At 28.4% G+C, this 21,003-nt stretch overlaps 1 protein-coding gene across 1 annotated transcript; it reads right to left on the bottom strand.

The window, feature by feature from the left end:
- Positions 1-248: 248 nt before the first annotated feature.
- On the bottom strand, positions 249-1,319 carry LOC114746912 (F-box protein CPR1-like). Its single transcript, XM_028935188.1, has one exon. The coding sequence runs from the start codon at positions 1,317-1,319 to the stop codon at positions 249-251; it is 1,071 nt and encodes a 356-aa protein (XP_028791021.1).
- Between the last annotated feature and the right edge of the window lie 19,684 nt (positions 1,320-21,003).

Consider the following 21,003-nt stretch of genomic DNA (forward strand, 5'->3'; position numbering starts at 1 on the left):
CAAAAAATTTGATAAAGTCGTCTTGTCCATAAAAGAACAATTTCCAATTCATATGATAAACTATTACATTTATTTCATCATGAATCACACCCACAAAATAAATGCATACAATGCATTAGAAAAAAATATAGGAAGAATAAAGGGAAGAGTACAAAAATAAGATATAATCTTATGTAACATTCTTCCTTTTATATGGTTTCCTTTTCTCTCCACATGAATGAACGTAGAAGATTCAATTTATGATATCCTTAAGACTTGAAAGGAACCAAGCTTTCCAAATAATCAAACACTTTGAACAGTTTTGGAACTCCATGGATTTCAAACCTCTGTATCTTCTGATTCTTAATATTATATGACACCAAATGACCTTCATTTTCAACAAGAATCTTATCATCTCCCCAAAATCCTAAAAAAGATCCAAATTCTGGGTTTGGTCCAATAACAAATTTCTTACTCCAGCTACTCTCAACACCATACTCATTCATCACCCAGATTTCATATCTACAATTGATCATCTTATATGTAGCAACACAAGCAAGTTTCTCATCAATCACAGCAACATTTGATTCATAAGACTGATCAATTTCAGGAGGCAATCGAATCTTTCCAAATACCTCATTGCTGAAATCAAAGAACAAAATGGCCTTATCATTATTATCTTCAGTTATCCAGTGATAAAACCCATTCACATAAGCCCTACATTTTGGATAACACAATCGAAAAGCAGGGACAGTAGAATCTATGATTCTCCAAGAACCAGTACTGAGATTATATACCTCAATTGGAGGTTGTTCTCTTCCTTCAAAAGCCAGGTTCCCAAATGGAACAACCTTGTAATCCTTTGTAATAGGATCAATTCCAAACCCATATATGATATAAACCATGTCTCTTTGTTGGTTCTGAGATACAGGAAGAACCTTCACCTCTTTTGTTCCTGGATTCCACAGAATCATGCTAGCCTCACCAGCTTTATCTCCTCCGTAAACCCCATAGAGACAGAAAATCCTATTACACTGACCATAAACGAATATGTACTGCACATCCTTCTCAGGAAACGGCACTTCCATATCGATGGGTTTCTGGTCGGAAATTAGAGAAATGCAAGGCTTCAGAGAGGCATTGTGCAATCGAAATATCAGCTGGTGGCGGCGGTTTTTGGTGATTGAATCAGACCATTCAAATTGTCTAGTTATAAAAGATGAATTAGTGATTTGTGCGTACAAGGATTTTGTCACGGATTTGCATCGAAGTAGGAATTTCACAGGAAGCCTCATCGATATCTCCTCCACAATTTCTTCAGGAAGATCGGCGCTCAACATTTTTCTTTCCTCTGAACTTGCCTCGATTTGTTGGGTTTCCCTGAGGCAGTTCTTCTTCTTAATTCACCTCACCGAAACACCGAAGAAGAAGAATGTGGAGACGCATTTATAGATATATGTCCACAATCGAACAAGAAGAGTAAGAATCAAATCATTCTTTTTTCATGATGAATCAAATCCAGAAATTCAGATAAGGAGAACACATATAATAGTTTTCCAATGCAGTACTTTTCTTATAAGGAAAAGATTCAGTAATTTTTTTTTTTTGGAGAATTTCAGTAAAAGACCATTGTAGTATATTATTTTAAAAGAAAGACCAAAAAATTCTGAAATCCCAGTTTAGACTTTAAAGTCTGAAATGAAAATAAGTTTGAGAACAAAATATCCAAAATATCCTTAACCTAAAATGAAGAGTCAAGAAAAAAGGAAAAAGTTGGGCGAGAGAAAAACAAAAGACCGTTGTATGAAATCTTTACAATAATGTCCCAATGGCATTGTTGTGTTATTGTGTGTGTTATATATTTTACATTTCATTTAATTTATATATTTGTGATTTATTTTATTCCTACAAAATTTTCTAAAACTCCTCTAAAATTGAAAGGATTAGTAATGCTTAAATGATTATAATATGTCAATTTGAAAAAATACATTAATATTTTTATTTGATCCTACTTGATATTATTGATTTACTCATTCTGAAAATTGTAGCTTATTGTATTTATTAATGAATTTATAAGTGTTAATAAACATTTTAACAAGTACTCATATGTAGAATAACAAATGTTATGATATGAAAAATCATACAAATCTTTAATTTCATAAACATACTTTCCTGGTCGGTCAAACGTGAGCTATATTTTTGCCATCTAATCCATTTAATCATATGTTGCAAAAAAAAAAAGACAAAAGAAATACAAATATCTAAATATGAATGAACATGAGATGTAAGAAGACTAACAACAAAAATTAGAAAATTTACAAAAAATATAAGGAAATTTATAATAACATTTAAGGTTCTGTAGAGAGAAAAAATATTTACAAATATCTACATAGACAATTAAAATAAGAAAATTTACGATGAAAATTAGACGTTTTATAAAAAAAATTAAAAAAATTAACAACAATATATAAAGAAATTAACAGCAAAAATTACAAAATTTACAACAAATATGAGAAAATTAACAACAGAAATTAGTTGATTTACAAGACATGTAAGGGAATTGACAACAAAAATTAAACAATTTAGAATAAATATAAGAGTATTTATAACAAAAATTAGGCAATTTACAATACATAAGGCCTAATTTTTGTGGGTAATTCCCTTATATGTTGCTTGTCGACTCCCTTATATTTGTTATAAATTGCCTAATTTAAGAGGATTTACAATAAAAATTAGGCAATTTACAAGAAACATAAAACCTAATTTTTGTTGTTAATTCTGTTATGTGTTGTTGTCAATTTTCTAATATTTCTTATAAATAGCTTAGCTTTTATTGTTAATTCCCTCATATGTCGTTGTTAATTTTCTTACTTTTTCAGAAATTACATAATTTTTTTGGTTAGTTCACTCATATGTTGTTGTAATTTTTGTAAATATTTTTCTTTCTACAAAACCTCCAATGGTATTGTGAATTTTCATATATTTCTTGTAAATTTTCTAGTTTTCATTGTTAATCTTCTTATTTCACCTTTTCATTAATATTTATATGTTTACGTTTATTTTGTCATATATTTTTCTTTGTATCAAATGATTAAATGGATTAAATGATAAAAATATAACTCACATTTGACAAGTAAAAATATGTCTATGAAAAATGAAAATTTGGCTATTAACAAGAACGCATAAGGGTGATGGATTTGCATTAGTTAGAGTTGTTTTGGTCTTTTTTTCTTATCGATTTAATTTTACGATGGGGCTTGAGAAATTGATTTAAAGTTTTAGATTTTTTTTTTAGGACTTTTTTGTTTCATAAATCCAACAAGTTAGAATGAAAGTAAAGAGTAAAGACTTGCAGGATTTTTCATATCATTACACTTGTCATTCTATGTAGAGTACTTGTTAAGTTGTTCATTAGCACTTATAAATTTATTCATCAATGAATACAATAAAATATAATTTTTAGAATGAGAAAATCAATAAAATCAAGTAGGATTAAATAAAAGTATTGATGTATTTTTTCAAATCAACATATTATAATTATTTAAACATTACTAATCATTTCAATTTTAGAGGAGTTTAAGAAAATTTTGTAAGAATAGAATAAATTACAAAAATTTAAATTAAATTAAATGTAAAGTATATAACACACAATTAATAATACACCAATGCGACACCACATTAGGCCATTGCTATATAGATTTGATATATCCCGTCTTTTATGTTTTCCTCCTCAAGTGTCTCTCTCTGTTTTTTTTTTTTTTTTTTACTCTTTATTTCAGGTTAAGGGTTTGTTTTTTTTAAGTATGAGTTAAGGGTATTTTGAACATTCTATTCTCAAATTTATTTTCATTTCAGATTTCAAGGTCTGAACTGAGATTTCAAGAATTTCTTAGTCCTTCTTTTTAATAAGATATTACAATGGTCCTCTACTGAAATTCTCCTTTTTTTCCCCCACAACATGACTCCAGTATCCTGAAATGTTTTCTTAAATACATTTAGTATTTAAAGTATTTTGTGATGCATTTCATATTTTGAAATATTTTTCAGGTGTATTCAGCACCCTAAAATAATTTTTTTGCCTTAATGTTGGATGCACTAAAAAATATGTTAGGGTACTGAATACATCTAAAAAAAAATATTTTAAGTTGTTGAATGCATCAAAAAATATTTCACAATACTGGACGTACTTTAAAAAAATATTTCAAAGTATTGGACATATCCAAAAAAAACTGGATGCAGCTTAAGCTTTTTTTTTAAAATTATATATACAGTATTTTAATTTAATCACTTAACTTTAAAATTTTTTTTCAGATGTTAACATATTAATTTTACATTTAAAAATAGTAATAATTGTTAAAAGGGATTTGAATCTTTGTTTGTCATTTTACCAGGATTAGCCTATTTTATTATATAAACTTAAATGATGAAATATATACCTTTGCCCATTTTTCTTTTAAAAAATCTAACAACTAATTTCACTTTTATCCAAATTTTTTTGAAACCGTCATTCTATTTTTCGCATGAAACACGTGATAATGAACAATTCTTCTACAGGAAATTGATGATTAAATTAGAAAAAAAATTAAATTAATTTCAATATCAATCAATATTCATATGGGTGTCTATATACAATTTATTTTTTAAAAATTATTACTAATTCTGTTTCACTATATCCTTGATTCCGACCAAGTATCAACCTTGATATTTTATAATGTTTATCTTTTCTATTTTATCTTTATATAAAAGGAAGATAATTCATCCCATTTATTGGTGTTCTAAAGGCCATAACAAGCAACTATTTTATTAGCATACTAGAAACAGAAAAGGGGAAAAAATCAAAATCGTATCTGATAGAAAATATCTATTCCTCTTATCATACATATAAAACTATTTTATAGTATAATTGTATTTAGAACTTGAGGGAGTATTAAAGTACTCCTCCGGCCCTTAATATAAAATTTAATTGTTAAGTTAACTTTGATCATAAATATGAGATCTATTTATTATATTTATCAATTATTCCTAAATTATTTCTATGGACACTCCCTCAACCATAGTCAAGCATGTAAAAGAGGAAGGATATTAAGAAATATGATTATGGTGTTTTAGGAAAAATATATCATATTTCTTCTAATTAATTAATTTACCTAACTTTCTTAATTTAACCAAATTAGTTAAATATGTCTTATATTAAAGATCAGAGAAGTACTATATTAAAGTATTAGATTTAAAATCGTTCAATCTAATGACAAGTTTAAAATGGCAAAATTCATTCACGTTAATGAGTTTGCATTATCTTTTATTTTTCCCATCACATTATTTATATTAGGAAAAATGATAATAAATTATCTATTAAAATTTAAAATGATAAATAGGTGCTGGTGATTGTTCTTATAATTTGTTGTTGTATTGATTATTTTTATAAAGATTTTCACATGTTAAAATCATATATTTATTATTTTAAAATTTAATTAGTATTTTTTTTGTCACTTCTCTTTTATATGGCAATTGACATTTATATTTTTTTAAAAGAAAAAAGTGGAACCATTGAAATGATTTCACTTTTGAGGCTGTCTCTACAGTAAAACTTTCTCAACAGTCCTTCCATTTCAAAATACTTCTTTCCCCCGCTTATGTTGACATAACAGGATAAAGAGGAATAAATAAAAAAATAAAAAAATCACAAATAAACACCCTCAAAAATATAAAAAGTAATTTGAAATCTTAAATTCAAAGAATTACTGCTAGAAACCGAGTCTTAAATATAAATTAACGAATGTTACTTAAAAGACCAAATTGCCCTCCTATTTGAACTTATTATTTCTAACCGCAAACTTGTTATTTGTAATAGTTGACTTGTAAATTTTAATACTGTATGTGTTATCAATTTCTAATATAATAATATGTATATTCATTTCAAGCCAATGTCAATATGATGTTTCTCCAAAAAAAAAAGACAAAAAAATATTAGTTAAATTTTAAAATGATATTTTTATCAAAATAATTAGCACCACCTATTTATTATTTTAAAATTTAATAGATATGTTATAGTCATTTTTTCAAGTTCTTCCCGTGCCACTTGCATTCATAAAGCTATCTTTAACAAAAGACTGTACATCGGGTAAGGAAGTCAATAATGGTATCGGGTCAATATTTTTAATTTTTTAAAATTATTCCGAGAGTATTATTCCATTTGTATGCCCTGTCTATTAAGTGTTAAAAAAAGTAAGGGAAGGAAAAGAAAAGAAAAGACAATTATTCATTAAGAAAATCATTTACAATAATGTTGGCCTTAGGAATGTGTGATGTATAAAATTACAAATTATGCATCCTAACAGGGTCACATATAATAATCAATGTCTAAAAAAATTACAAATAGATTAGAAATGAATTTGTGCTTATATTATAGATCTAGAAATATGATTTTTTTTTTTTTGCTAAAGAACGTTAGTCTAGTGTCAAAAGATGTGCCCTTGGTGGCACTAGATTTGGGGTTTGATCCTTAGCTATTAATCACTCTCTATGCTCGCCATTCAAATCAGGAAAAAAAAAAGAAGAAGAAGAAATATGATTATGTTTTCAATGACATGTTACAAAGGAAAGTCATTTTGAAATTCAATAGGCGTTAAAAAAATGATTACTTTTTCAATGACATCTTATAAGGAAAAGTCATTTTAAAACTCAACACGTATTTTTATATATGTTTGTTATTTCTTTTGTCAGTTGTCATCACCTGCATTTTCGCTAGACTACTCTCGTAGTGATATATGATATATTAGATTATGACCTGGAAAGAGATTATCAGTGTTTGTCAATACCGTAACATCATTATTAAACAATGAAAATAAGATACTAAATCATTGGAAGCATAATCCAAATCAGGGCAATAACTAAGTGTTGTTAGCAAATAAAAAGTGATATGCTGGAGTTTAAAACATAACCGGATTTGAGCTCCTTTTCCATCTGCAACGTTTCATTTCCCATCGCTTGCACCCTCACCTTGACTACCATGAGAACTAGAGATGGCCAATGTTGCCTGGCTAGAGGAGGTTCCATCATTCACCAAAACTTCTTCATTAGGATATAAAGAATGTTTTGGAGGCATTTCAAGACTTTTGACATCATCTGCTTCTAGCATTTTTATTACTTTATTTATTGAAGGGCGATCTGTTAGCTTTAGTTGCATACACCATAGTGCCACTATGAACATTTTTTTGCTAAGTTCTTTTCCTTTTCAGTCAAATCTTCCATTTCTATATCTTTTTTTTTTGTCAAACTGGTCATAAATCCACAGAGGAAAATAAACTTGGCTTGAATATTCAACATGTGGATTCAAATTCCTCCTTTGACTAGCCATTTCCATTAAAAGCATTCCAAAACTATAAACATCTGACTTATATGACACTCTCCCAATATTCTTATAGAACAATTCTGGAGCCATGTATCCTATAGTCTCTCTTGCTGTAGTCAAAGTGACAACACTACCACCAAACGAATATAATCGTGCGAGTTCAAAATCTAAAATCTTTGGATTGAACTTGTCATCAAGTAGAATGTTGTGAGGCTTGATATCAAAATGTAAAATTTGCATGTCACAACCATGATAAAGATAAGCAATTCCATGAGCTATTCCTAAAGATATCTCGTATAATTTTTGAAGCGTCAAAGAGATACCTTCTTCTTTAAAAAAAATATATTTATCTAATGATCCGTTGGGCATGAACTCATAAACAAGAGCACGCTTTGTTCGTTGGACACAAAACCCAACAAGGCGTACCACATTAGCATGGTGAATCCTCCCAATGGTTGCCACTTCACTGATAAATTCTTGGCCATTAGCTTTGGATTTACCCAGCATTTTGACAGCGACATCATATCCACTCCTTAACTTCCCTTTGTACACAGTGCCGAATCCTCCTTCACCTTAACTTCCCTTTGGAGTACCTTAGTGGATTGAGGCTCTGAAGTCGTATGAAATCTTCAATGTTTTCATACATTGATAAGGGCCTTCTACAGCATTTATATATATACAACACTGGCAGGAATATGATGCCCCATAAAAGTCTGACTGCGATGGTTGGCAAAACAGCTATTCCAATGACCATTCCTGATTTTCTTGCAAAAGTTGATAGGCTGGTAGTGTATTCACTATGGTAATCACCAGTTAATCTCTTCCCCCCTACTTCTTTTAGTCCTGCATATGTTTATTTCCATAAAGGGTCATAAAATTAGCGAGTCTCTAAAATATCACTAATTTGATAGAAATGAAAGTTAAGTGGGAAAGAAATCGCCAATGTCAGATTTCTAGTAAAGCACAAGACCTTCCTGCGAATTCCTCAACAAAGTTTTATAGCACCTCCAATCCTGAATATAAGACTTTGTTTGACTTTTATTTTAATCTTAAATATAAGACCGCAATCTATTTTGTCTCTAATATTTATACATTTTTTTTTTCAAAGTAGTCTTTTTAATAATGATATCTCTAACTATTACACTTGATTAATAAGGATATTTTAGGAAAGACAATACCTATTTATTACAAATAATTAATTTAACTTATTTTCTTAATTATTCAAATTAGTCAACTAGCTCTTATATTTAGAACCAGAGGTAGTAAAATTTAAACAATCTCTTTCCAATAGTGACTATATTTTTCTCATTAATCTGAGATATAATTATAAAACTCGCACATCAATTTTAGAACATAATAATATACTTTCTGAACTTTTTAATGTCGATAAATAACTACCACGATAAATAATTATTACATTACAAAGTAAATCTTGTATTATATTAATTATTTTGGTTGGATGGGCTGGTTTAATCAATTTAGTCTGGGCCTTCTGATTGGGCTTAATTAGTTATATGCTCCACTAGAACCCACCCCACAAAAAAGGAAAAGGATAATTGAATTATTTCTTTTTAACCAGACCTGTGGAAATTGGAAAATATCACCCAAATGTTGATGCTAGAACTGCAAACAATTAGTGTGAACGCCAACTCAGTTGCTACTATTGCTGAACTTAAAACTAAAAATATCTAGCATATATAATTGCGCTCAAAAAATTATTATAGAATAAATAAAAAGAAATAGATTAAAAGGGTCACGAGCATGACAAAGAAAATTAGTAAAGCAGAAATATAGAATAAGTATGCTGAGAATCATAGAACGTTACCTGTTGCAATTCCATTGATGAAATCTGAAAGAAAATTTTTCAAAAATCAACGACAGTAATAATATGCAGCACACGATCAATTAAGCACTGTAAAGATCTTGACCCCCAGATTAAAAAAAAAAAACTATAAAAATTGATGGATGAAAATGGATGAATCTTTTTTCGGTTTAGTAAAGCTGGTAGGTTCATTTCCACACACACAACACCGAGAAGCTTTTGGAATCACGAAATCTGCTAGTATAAACTACCACCTCTTATCCTAATTATAAAATCTCATTTATAATTTATAAACATGTTCTTGTAATTAGAACCGGAGGTAGTATAGTCTAATTATTACCTAGTGTTTGGTTTAGCAAGAGTCCCTTACAGTGTGACAAACTAAAATTCAAATTTTTATTGAGAGGGGTGTTCATATTTAGTACTTAGTAATGCTTTAAATAAGATTCTTTTCAATAAAAGGATACTTGTGCATAGGGAAAAAAAAGGAAAAATTACACTCAGGTCCCATATAATACAATTAATTCATAAAAAGTCCTTTGAAATCTCAAAATGATTCCTAAGTCTCTGGGGACTTGTGTGTAATAAATTCTACTTGTAATTACTTACTTACCCCCATTAATTTTATTGTAGCAATTCATTTATAACCTCAAAAGTAGCTGTTGACAACCTGAGAAGAAGTGATTGACAACCTCGGCAATACACTTAACAATTTATTCTGTGGGATACTAGGGGCATTCGCGAGGTTGTTAACTACTTCTCCTCGGGTTGTCAACAGCCACTATTGAGGTTATAAATGAATTTTCTTAATAGTGATGGGAGGAATCACCCACGTGCAAAGAACAAAAATACCAGGAATCACTTTTTTCTTAGTTCCTTGAAAAATAAACTATGCGTAGTGCAAAACTTTAGTTAAAGAGAAGGAATGGCTCAATCAAAATGACCCTTCTTTTTTCTTTTTTCTTTTTTTATAGTGACAAAATGGCCCTTCTTTAATTTGTTGATTATAAAAGAAGAATGATTAGAACACATCGTGTTAAAGGTGGCAAGAATAATATCCTAATGAAAATAATGATTTAACCAAGTCCATTACAAAACCAATCTTTAAATTAATTAAGATAGGACGTCAGTGCTTTTATTCATGGAAAGTAATATTCCTAAAATTCATAAATGATTATCCTTGAATTTATAAGAGCAGATGCATAAATTCATGAGACTATCTATTCACGATTTATTTTTTTTGACTGTAAACTATTAACTTGATTTTCATCCATGTATCAATATCAGTAATGAAATTTATAACAAATTGTATTATTTATGAATTTTAAATAATGCAACTCATTTTTTTAACTCCTTATAATACATAAGAAAACATTGGCCCTACGGAGAATGCTTTTCTAACGAACTTTTTCCTTTCCACTCACTCTGCTCATTATTATCACACTATTTAATTTCCTTCGTTCCTTTTGAATATTTTCCAAAGTGAGATGATATAAGTCGATTAATGAGCTGTAAAGACTATGTATTCTTTTGATATTTTGTCTCCAATTGTCAATATCTGTAAGCACTTTTTCTAAACATACTGTAAAGATGTCTGATAAACAAAACAAAAAAATTATTCCCAGAATATCATGAAGTTATAATTTTATGATAAAAGATGAAGAGACTTCACTTTATGGGGAGGGAAAGTCATGTTTTTTAATAGATTATATGGTAAAGTAATCTAGTTTGGAAAATGAAGATCTATATGTCTAAAAGTTGAAGAAATAACTGTGTGAAAAAAAAAAAGCACAGGGTTGAATATAATAAAATGTAGCCAATTCTGGGAGCACATGTTACCCCGCCTTATCTCCATAGAAGTTTCTCTTCTGCTGATTAGAGTTAATGTACGCATGTACGTACCTACTATATCCATATGCTTAAAAATTTATAAATTTGTCACATTTAGTGTATCATATTATTTTTACATATATAAACTTCTTCACGGGTCTGCAATATAGCTTTAAAAAAAAAAACTGAACAAAACAAGAGGCAACCACAAAATCTGAACTAGATTAGTTGATTGCTTATATACTTGATAATAGGATTTAAAAAAAGTGTCGGATACACGATAATAGTGTGTGTGTGTGTGTGTGTGTGTAAAGAACAAAACAATAGGTAAAGATGTTTAAAAAAAAAATTATTTGACTAGTACTTACAATTGCAAGAAAACTAGAACATGTAATGTTCAAAAATCATGGTTATAAATCTTCAAGTGACTGAAACAAACTAGGTAAATATAATTCTTAGATATTCATAAAAATGTCAAAAGATTGGCTGTTATAGTTCTTGACTTGTGGGTCTGCCCACTATAAGAATATAATTTCATATCCATTGTTAAGCAACTTGGCATACAATTCAATAATGTGGGATTTTTTACTCTAACACAGCCCTTCACTTTCGGAAGAGTCACACTTCACTAAAAGAAAAGGAATCAAGGAAGGAGACAAGAACCTAGTCATATTTTTCTTCATATATGAGTAATTAAAGCATGCATATAATGCATTACTTTAGATAAAGAGAAAGAAATGACTCAATCAATTGATGACCACATCTTAGGATTATAGTAAGAGCACATCGAATAAAGACGGCAAGAGTAACATAGTAACAAATATAATAACATAAATGAGTCCATGCATTAATAATCAGCTTTAAAATAGGACGTTAGTGCATTCACACGTGGAAAGTTTCTTTATTTTTCTGTGTCTTATCACTGGGGCAATGAAATGCGGAATGGAGACTAATGTCTTGTAATTTGGTAGAAGTATAGTTTTAATCCTTTAACTTTATACAAAGTTTTATTTTGGTCTTTTAACTTTAAAAAATAAATAATTTGTCCTCTAACCCTAAAATTATTAATAAAAAATGATGATATTAAGCTTTTGAATGCTGATAAAACATTACTAAATACTAACATATTAAGTTTAATATTCAAAATAACCATGATTTTTACAAAAAATTATCATTTAAGACTAACAATTTTGGGATTAAAGAACTAAAAATATACTTTTTAAAGTTAAAGGACCAAAATAAAACTTTACATAAAGTTAAAGGATCAAATATATATTTTAGACATTGTAATTATCACGTGCTTATGCATGACCGTCACAATATATACTTTAGTCATTGTAACTTTAAAAAATAAATTTTTTGTCCTCTAACCCTTGGTCTTTTTTTTTTAATAAGCAATAACCATCATTCCCTTTGTTTGAAAATATAAACAATATTTATAAATTATCTCAAATTTTTGTAGCAAATTTTATATTTTTCCTCTATTAAAGACTTATTTTAATAGTTAATATATTTATTTTTCCTGAAACATCATTTTTCAGATAATAAATGTTCTGAAAATTATATCTTAACATAATCTCTCTTCATCATACATTCTCTTTTTTTTATAATTTTTTTATTATAATAATTTTTATATTCTCTTTCTTATACGCACTCTCAATAAATAAGGATATTTTGGAGAAAAACTTTTAATTTTTACATATTTATTGTTTTTAATCAATTTTAATTAAAATTTTCATCTACATCATTTAGCTGCGTATAGAAAGGGGACAGAGCGAGTATGTCGTTGGCCAATTTCAATTTTTCACTTCGTCTTCGCAAAGTAAATATATAACAGAAATGGAAAAATTGCATAAAACCTGATAATTAGGACTCGTACAATGTGTGTGAGTTACGAATCTTTATGGATTTTATTTTCTATTGAATTTTACTTTCATTATTTTTATTTTACTTTTATTTTTATGTTCTTTCGGAAGCAACATGCCCACCGACGAAACTTCCAATCTTTTAGAAAAGCAATCTCTCTGAAAGCAAGGGGGATCAGTCATCATGAGTATCACATCATCCCAAGCATGCTTGTTTCAAACAAAAAAAAAAAGAAATCATTTTGTAAAGATTTCTTATGACAGGACTGTGACCTTGTTTGGCATCTCCCCAGAAATTTTTTTTCCCCAAGGGAATTGTGATGAATATAAACTCAAAGAGAGAACCCAATCCTAAAAGACTAGCCTATTGAACTTATAATCCCCACAACACTTGTAAGATTCCTTAATGTGGGACTCATAACAAAATACCCACCTCGAGAGCTGATGTCCCCAGCAGCTCCACTCTACGACACTTCACTCGGTCTTCTTACCAGTCAGAACCCTCTGCAGGTAGCCCTTTCTTATTAGTCGACTCTTAATGAAAGCACCAATGTGATGAACATAAGCTCAAGGGGAGATCCCAATCCCAAAAAACTAGCCTATTAGGAGAGAGAACCCCTTAAACTTATAAACCCCACAACACTTGTGAGATTCCCCAATGTAGGACTCATAATAGAGCACCCCTCTCGAGAGCCGACGTTCCTGGTGGCTCCACTCTATGGCACTAAACTCGATCTTCTTACCGGTCAGAACCCTCCGTAAATAGTCCTTTCCAATTAGCCAACTCTTAATGAAAGCACTAATATGATGAACATAAGCTCAAGGGGAGAGTCCAATTCCGAAAGACTAGCTTATTAGGAGAGAGAACCTATTGAACTTATAAACCCCACAACACTTGTGAGATTTTCCAATGTGGAACTCATAACAGGAATCCATTAACAAAGAATGCTTGGCACATATATTGCAATGCTTCTTTCATCCTATTTATAACATTGAGAGGGGATTTTTTTTAATCCCATTAACAAATCACTTAATTAAATTTTTTATATGAATGTACTATTTTGTCTTTTATTTATTATAGGATGGATAATTATGTTTTTAAAAAATGTATATAATAAATAGAGGTAAAGTTAGAAAGTAATTATATTTTAATAAAGAGTTAATACTGTTAAATATATTTTTTTATCTATATAAAATATGCTAGAAGTGTTTTATAAATATGATTAGTATAATCAAGCATGGGGCACACATCACACGTGGAATATAATGTGCTTTCCTTCATGATTTGATAAATCTCTTTTCATTCCTTTATTTCTCTTGTATGTCAAATAAATAATTGAAAAAGTATATGCTTATATTTCTTTTCATACCCTGCAAAATATATAATTCGTTTCATCCATCCCATCCCTTTAAGGCTTTAATTTCGTTGTTTCTTTTTCTTTGCCATTTATAACTTTCATTATTCTCCATCCCACCGACACACCAGCAGTCCCATATACATAGAGCTTTGAGAAACGAGCTTTGTTATTTACAATTTACAACATGTGAATAGTATGACATATTATACACAAATATTACACTCTACATTAATTAATGACTAAGTTTTAGATTATATATCAACGGTATATATATGAATGCACATTATAATTCACAGAAATACATGGATTATATATCAACGGTATATTAATGCATATTATTATTCACTGAAATACATACCCTGTCATTTTCAACTATTTTGTTTCTCACTTCTAATACACAACGCAAGTTTTATACCCCAAGTTCTCTTCCGCAACTCAAGGTTTTAGATGTGGAATGAAGGTGGGATGTCTAAGGTTTGGTAAGATTTATTGCAGAAATATTATAATCATTGTAATTACGATAGAAAAAGCAACAAAATTTTGAAGACCGAGCTCAAGGAGCCAGCAAAATTATAAATTATAAGTATAAAAGATAAAATCAAAAGTTGAGAAAGTTGCGAGAGGAACTCTCGAGTAGGCCCGTGGCTTTGCTATTGTAATAAGACAAAGATGAGTACATCCACACCGCTCACATCTGAGCACAGACTAGTTAACATTACTGCCTCTGACAAACTATTTCACAAACAAAGTGCATTCTCACTACACAAAAACAACTCATTACTGACGGAATCGAAATTATTGACAAAAATTCCGTTGCTTAATTTAGCGATATATTAGTGACGGAATTTCTATCTATCACTAACCCGTTGAAAAATCCATCAATAAATATTTAGCTACAAAATTAGTGACATAATTTTTGTTTTGCCGAAAATTTCCGTCGCTAATTTTTATTATAAAATTTTGAGTGATGAAAAATTTTCGTTGCTAATTTTCGTCGCTAAATTATTTGTCACAAAATTTTTGTCACTAATTTCGTCGCTAATTCTATTCCGTCGCAATTCCATGGCTAATCCGTCACTAATTTTAAATTTCATTATTTTATATTATAATCTTACAACAATTTATATAATAAAATAATTAAGAATATAATTATTTAAATATATTTTTAACTATAAAATAAATTGATATATTTGTGAAGTTAGTGTTAATGAAGGTATTGTCATCATTAGGTACATACTGAGAATAGGAAGACAATTTCCTAGAAAACTTATTTATATTTCATTAAAATCAATTCCTCTTGATTATTAATAATAATTAAAAAAGTATACTAAGAATATTAACAACTTTCTTACACAAAATGATATAAGAAAGAAATAATTTTATCATATGTATAATATATTGAAATATTGAAAGATATAATATATGATAAAAATTCAAAACTGAAAAAATAAATTTATATGTACACAAACTAATATTGAAGTGAATTTTGAATTTCAATTATTAAAAAATAAAATTTAATCATGATATAGATTGATTTTGGTCTTCAATGCAAAAACAAATGGTATATACAAAGAATTTTAAGAAAATAAATTACATCGGATACATATACAAGTAGGAGAATATTGTTTATCATAATATATTCAAATAATTTATTAGATTTTATTAGAGTAGCTATATTTTGAATAACAACATTTTTTTACTAATTATAAATGGTTTTCATCAAATATATAAAGCACATATAGATAATATAATATAATGTAATATAATACATATATAATTAAATTATATATCTTATCAATGTTAATTAAAACATAAATTTTAAAAAAACATTTCTGAAAAAATTATTTATGATTTAAAATTCAAAATTAATGTCATTGGAAATTAAAATTATATTAAAAAAATTTTAAAATAAAACATTATAAAATAAATATTAAAACAAATATTTAAAAATTATTTTGTCATTAAAATAGTTATGACTAAAATTATCATATAGTTTATTTTTAGTTTTTAATAATATATGTGTATATATAATTGTTTGTGTAAAAGAATATTATATATGTATATATTTAATTTTGTATAGTAAGTCAACATGTTGATTTAGCTCAATTGGTAAAGCTATATGCAGGCATAGATGAGGTTCCTGGTTCGAGGCATAGATGAGATTCCTTTGAGGAAGAATTATATGGTAGCACCACGTGACAGTACAAAGTGACATGTGAGATGGTAGTACACATGATAGGTAGAGGTGAGATGGTAGTAATGTGATGACGAAACAAATTCCATTACTAATTCCATCGCTAATTTGATTTTGTCACTAATCCGTCACTAAATAAAAAATTTCGTCACTAAATTTCATCGCTAATCGCATGTTTTTTTGTAGTGTTCTTTGATCTTTTATATTGATGTAGTATTGATGTTAGACATAGTCTTAATGTGATGTATGTATAAACAAAAACATGTGTGATGGCTTGACTAGTACTACGTGTGCAATGATCTTAGTCGGCGTCTGTTTCTTTTCTTTTCTTTTCTTTTTTGATACAGCGCCTATTTCAATCTCTCTACGAAATTATTACAAAATCTGATTGTGCTTTTAGCCCAAGAAAATCTAATTAGACTTCGCGGGCTTGATACTTATTCTATTTGATTCTTAAGCTCATCTACCTTCAATTAGGAAGGTCTACCCCCTTTTCTTTTCTTTTTTTTTGTTTTTTTTGCCAACAGGAAGGTCTACCTTTTTAGGACCTGTTAGTTGAAGCGTAACTAACACAAAAAAAAAAAAAACCAGGATTTTGAGCAAGTTATTATGCAAGAGAATTGTTGAGAGAATCTTAAATTAAACAATATGTGTTTGAAAAAAAAAATGTTTTCAACTTACTTTGATAAATTAATCAAAGTCACTTATCAAAATAAGTTGAAAATGTTTTCTTCGTATAACCCTCGTGTTCAGAGTAAGGTACTTACAATAATTTTTTATGTATCTTAATCAAAATGGCCATTTTGTTAAGTTTAAGCCAATGGGTTCAATGCGATTGGAATCGGCTCCAACGTTACTGAGCACCAAAATAACAAACAAGGGATGCCAACTACACAATGGTTGGCATTTTAGCTCCCTCATGTTTTTACGTATAATCTCTTATACTCCTCTGATTTCTATATAAGAGTCATTTAATTAATTTAGGTGGATTAAAAAAGCTAAATAAGTAAATAAATAAATTATAACAAATGTAGCATGATCTTCTTAAAATACTATCATATAACATTAGATTATATATATATATATCTCAGTTTATAAGTAAGATGAATTAGTTTAGGAGAAAATAATAAATATAATAGATAAAATGAATTAATATCTTATACATTTTAAATCAAAATCAACTCTTAACCTATGTGTATATTAAGGACCAGGGGAATATATCACCATAGCTCTAACTTTGCTTATAATTTGTTTGTTGAACATAGTAAGTGTTGTAATTTTAAGCGATTGAAATAAACAAGTACCTTTAGATATTTGACATAAAAGAAGAAAATTAAAGAAAACGAAGGGAATTGGTTATCAGAAAAGAAAGTTAAAGGAAGGGAACTACAATAGGACTTGACTTATGAGTCACTAACTCGCTGTATGTACGTTTCCCAGTAAGAATAACTTTTGAGGCCAAAAAAAGGAAAGGAGAAGAACAACTTTTAATCTATCATTATATTATCACGTGAAGCTGGACCGGTGAGCATATTTCACAATGATATATGGTGGAGCTTTTATGTGTAACAAATCTATCTCCATTGCATGTCCTCGAAAATCACTACCAAAAAAAAAATCAAATTAGCGACAGGATTTAGTAACGGAATTTTCGTCACTAATTAAAATTAGCGACAGATTAGTGACGGAATTTAGTTAGCTACAGAATTAGTGATGAAATTTTTATCATCACTAATTCAACCATCACTAAATAATTAGTGACAGAATTCAAAATTCCGCCGCTAATTAGCGATGGATATCCTACAAAAATCTTGTCACAAATTAATGACTGATTTTGAAGGAAAATTCTGTCACAAATTGATGACAGAAATTTCTGTCATTAATTCGTCGCTAAATTTTTTTTATTTTGTAAATTTAAAATACTACATAGCAACCATTGATCGCCGCGACTTGTCATATCTGTGACTGCCACCTCACATTCTCTTCTCTCTCCCATGCCGTCGTGTCATCCCCTCATTCACATCATTGTTACATCATCAATGGTTGCCACCTCACCAACTCCTCTCTCTCTCATGTTGCCACATTATCTCTTTTTCTATGTCATCACCACGTGTCCATCATTGTGATCCACCATGTCATAACTGGACGCCACCTCAACTCCTCCTCTCTCCCATGCAGCCACGTCATCCTAGCATCCATGTCATCACGACGTATCCATCATTATGAGTCGCCACATCACAAACTGAGCCAATTTGGGAAAAAGTGTTGGTTCAAATTTGAGACCTCATGCATGCGTGTTGAAGTCTTTGCCAGTTGAGCTGAGAAACACCTGAAAATTTTTATGCAAAACTAAATATATAATATTTCTAATAACAAATACAAATATATATAATAAATATTATATACATAATTTAATATATTATTATTTATTTGAATTTAATTTTTATATTTTAGTAAGAAATTTCTAATAATTTATATTTTTATTCAAATATTTAACAGGATAATAAGTATATTATATATTTTATTTTTATTTTCTTTTATAATATTTGTATTTTTAATTTTTATATATATATTATTTAAAAGTATGATATATTATATTTTTATTTTAATAATAGGTTTAAAAATAATTATTATATTTTTTTTATTTTTTTGTGACGGATTAGTGATAGAATTGTGACGGAAATTAGTAATAGAAAAATTCTGTCACTAATTTCTATCACAAAATGAGAGTTAGTGATGGATTCGTGACAAAAATTAGTGATGGAATTTTTTTGTCACTAATTTCTGTCACTAATAATTAAAAACAAAATTAGTGACGGACTTGTGATAGAATTTAGTGACAAAAAATTATAATTATTATATAAATATCATAATAAAATAATAATAAATCTACATAAAGAGATAAGAATATATTTATTAACTTATAATTAGTTCATCTCCCTTCTACTCCTGAGCCAAACAAAAAACATTCCCTTCACTCCCAACCAAAAATTTTAAAGGTGTTTTCATGAGTTTTTCTCGTAAATTTATTTGTTTAAAAAAGTGTCATCTGTAACGTACTTTTTGTTTTAATTTATGTATCTATTAAAATAAAAAAATTATTGCTTGCAAGGCCAATCCACATGCTATAAGAAGGCCTGTGTATCATCAACTTGAATATCCCAAGCCTGAGATATAGCCACCATTTATGGCCACCAAGTCACCCGCCTAACTTAATATTCAGCTACCAATCGCTCTCATGTATCTTATATTATAGTTTTAATATGCAAGTCCCAATAATTTTACTTCATTTTTAATTAAGTATTCAATGTTTTTTCTTTTTCTTTTTTCTTTTTATTAAGTTTTTATAGTTTTCTCAATTCTAAGTAGCCAAAATCCCAAAAAGATACCTCTAAAATTTTAAAATATCAAATCAGGAATTACTACAAAAATGTATTGTTATTGACTTTTTAAGTATAGTTAATTACTATTAAAATGTACTAGCACATAAGACTGATTTTTAAATTATATTATATATGATAATACATAAATAAATAAATAAAAATAAGCCTGGCCTACAGGTTTGGAAGCCCAACTTTATGTAAAGAGGCCTAGTCTATTTATTTAAAGAGGCTTACAAATAGGGTTGAACCTGATCTTAGTTTATTTATTAATCAGGTTAAGTTAGGTTTAAAGTAGGTTAGGTCGTAAACTCTCCAACGGATTTTGATCTAGCTCCACCCCTACTTGAAGAATAAAACTCGAGTTGGAAATGAATATAATAAGGCTGAATGATATAAGTGAGAAATGAAAAGCTAAAAATAATTTGACATAATATTTTCCAGCGTATTGCATGGAGTATAAAAATGTGTCACATGATTATTTGTAAAATATGATTTTTATAAATTTCATCTCGTGAATTGACCGCTATATTAATACGGATGCTAATAACTAATCATAAATATAATATATATATATATATATATATATATAAATAGAGTATGCCCAAAGTTTTGGCACAAGAAATGTATTGTTCCGGCAGAACATAATTCATTTTTTCTGTACTTTTTTTTATTCTTTACCTTTCATTTGGATGGAGGGAAAATAATAAAGAAGAGAAAATTAAGTAAGAAAATAAGTAGAGAAGTGAGTTTTCCCCATTTAAATGGGTGAGAGAAATTGAAAAAAAAAAGTTAGGATGAAATAGAGTGTGAGACCTGTCTCATTTTTTTTCAACTTTTCTCTTCATAATGAGGAAAAAACTCATTTCCCCTATCGCTCCATCATATTTTTATATTAAACTTTTAGCATTTATTAACTATGTTGAATAATATACAATTTATTTACTTTTTTTTTGGCAAAAATTTTATTTTATTTATTTTTTATTATATCTAATTTCAAAAAAATGTATACATTATTTTATTCTTTTTCCTTGAAAAATAACTTTTTCTAAAATATAGTAGCATATCTTTATTGAATAATTTAATTTTAAATTATTTGATTATGCTAATATTAATATGATTTTTCTATTGTGGTATTTAATTTGACTTTAAACCTAATATATATGTAGATAGAAAGGTATTTCAGTCATTCAAATATTTGCTTATTTTTTCTTCATATTTTCC

This window comes from Neltuma alba, unplaced genomic scaffold, assembly GCF_004799145.2.
Source record: "Neltuma alba isolate B1F8T4 unplaced genomic scaffold, ASM479914v2 tig00005136_pilon, whole genome shotgun sequence".
Lineage (NCBI taxonomy): Eukaryota > Viridiplantae > Streptophyta > Magnoliopsida > Fabales > Fabaceae > Neltuma > Neltuma alba.

Coding starts and splice junctions, on each gene's coding strand:
- LOC114746912 (XM_028935188.1), bottom strand. CDS start 1,319: ATGTTGAGCGCCGATCTTCCTGAAGAAATTGTGGAGGAGATATCGATG.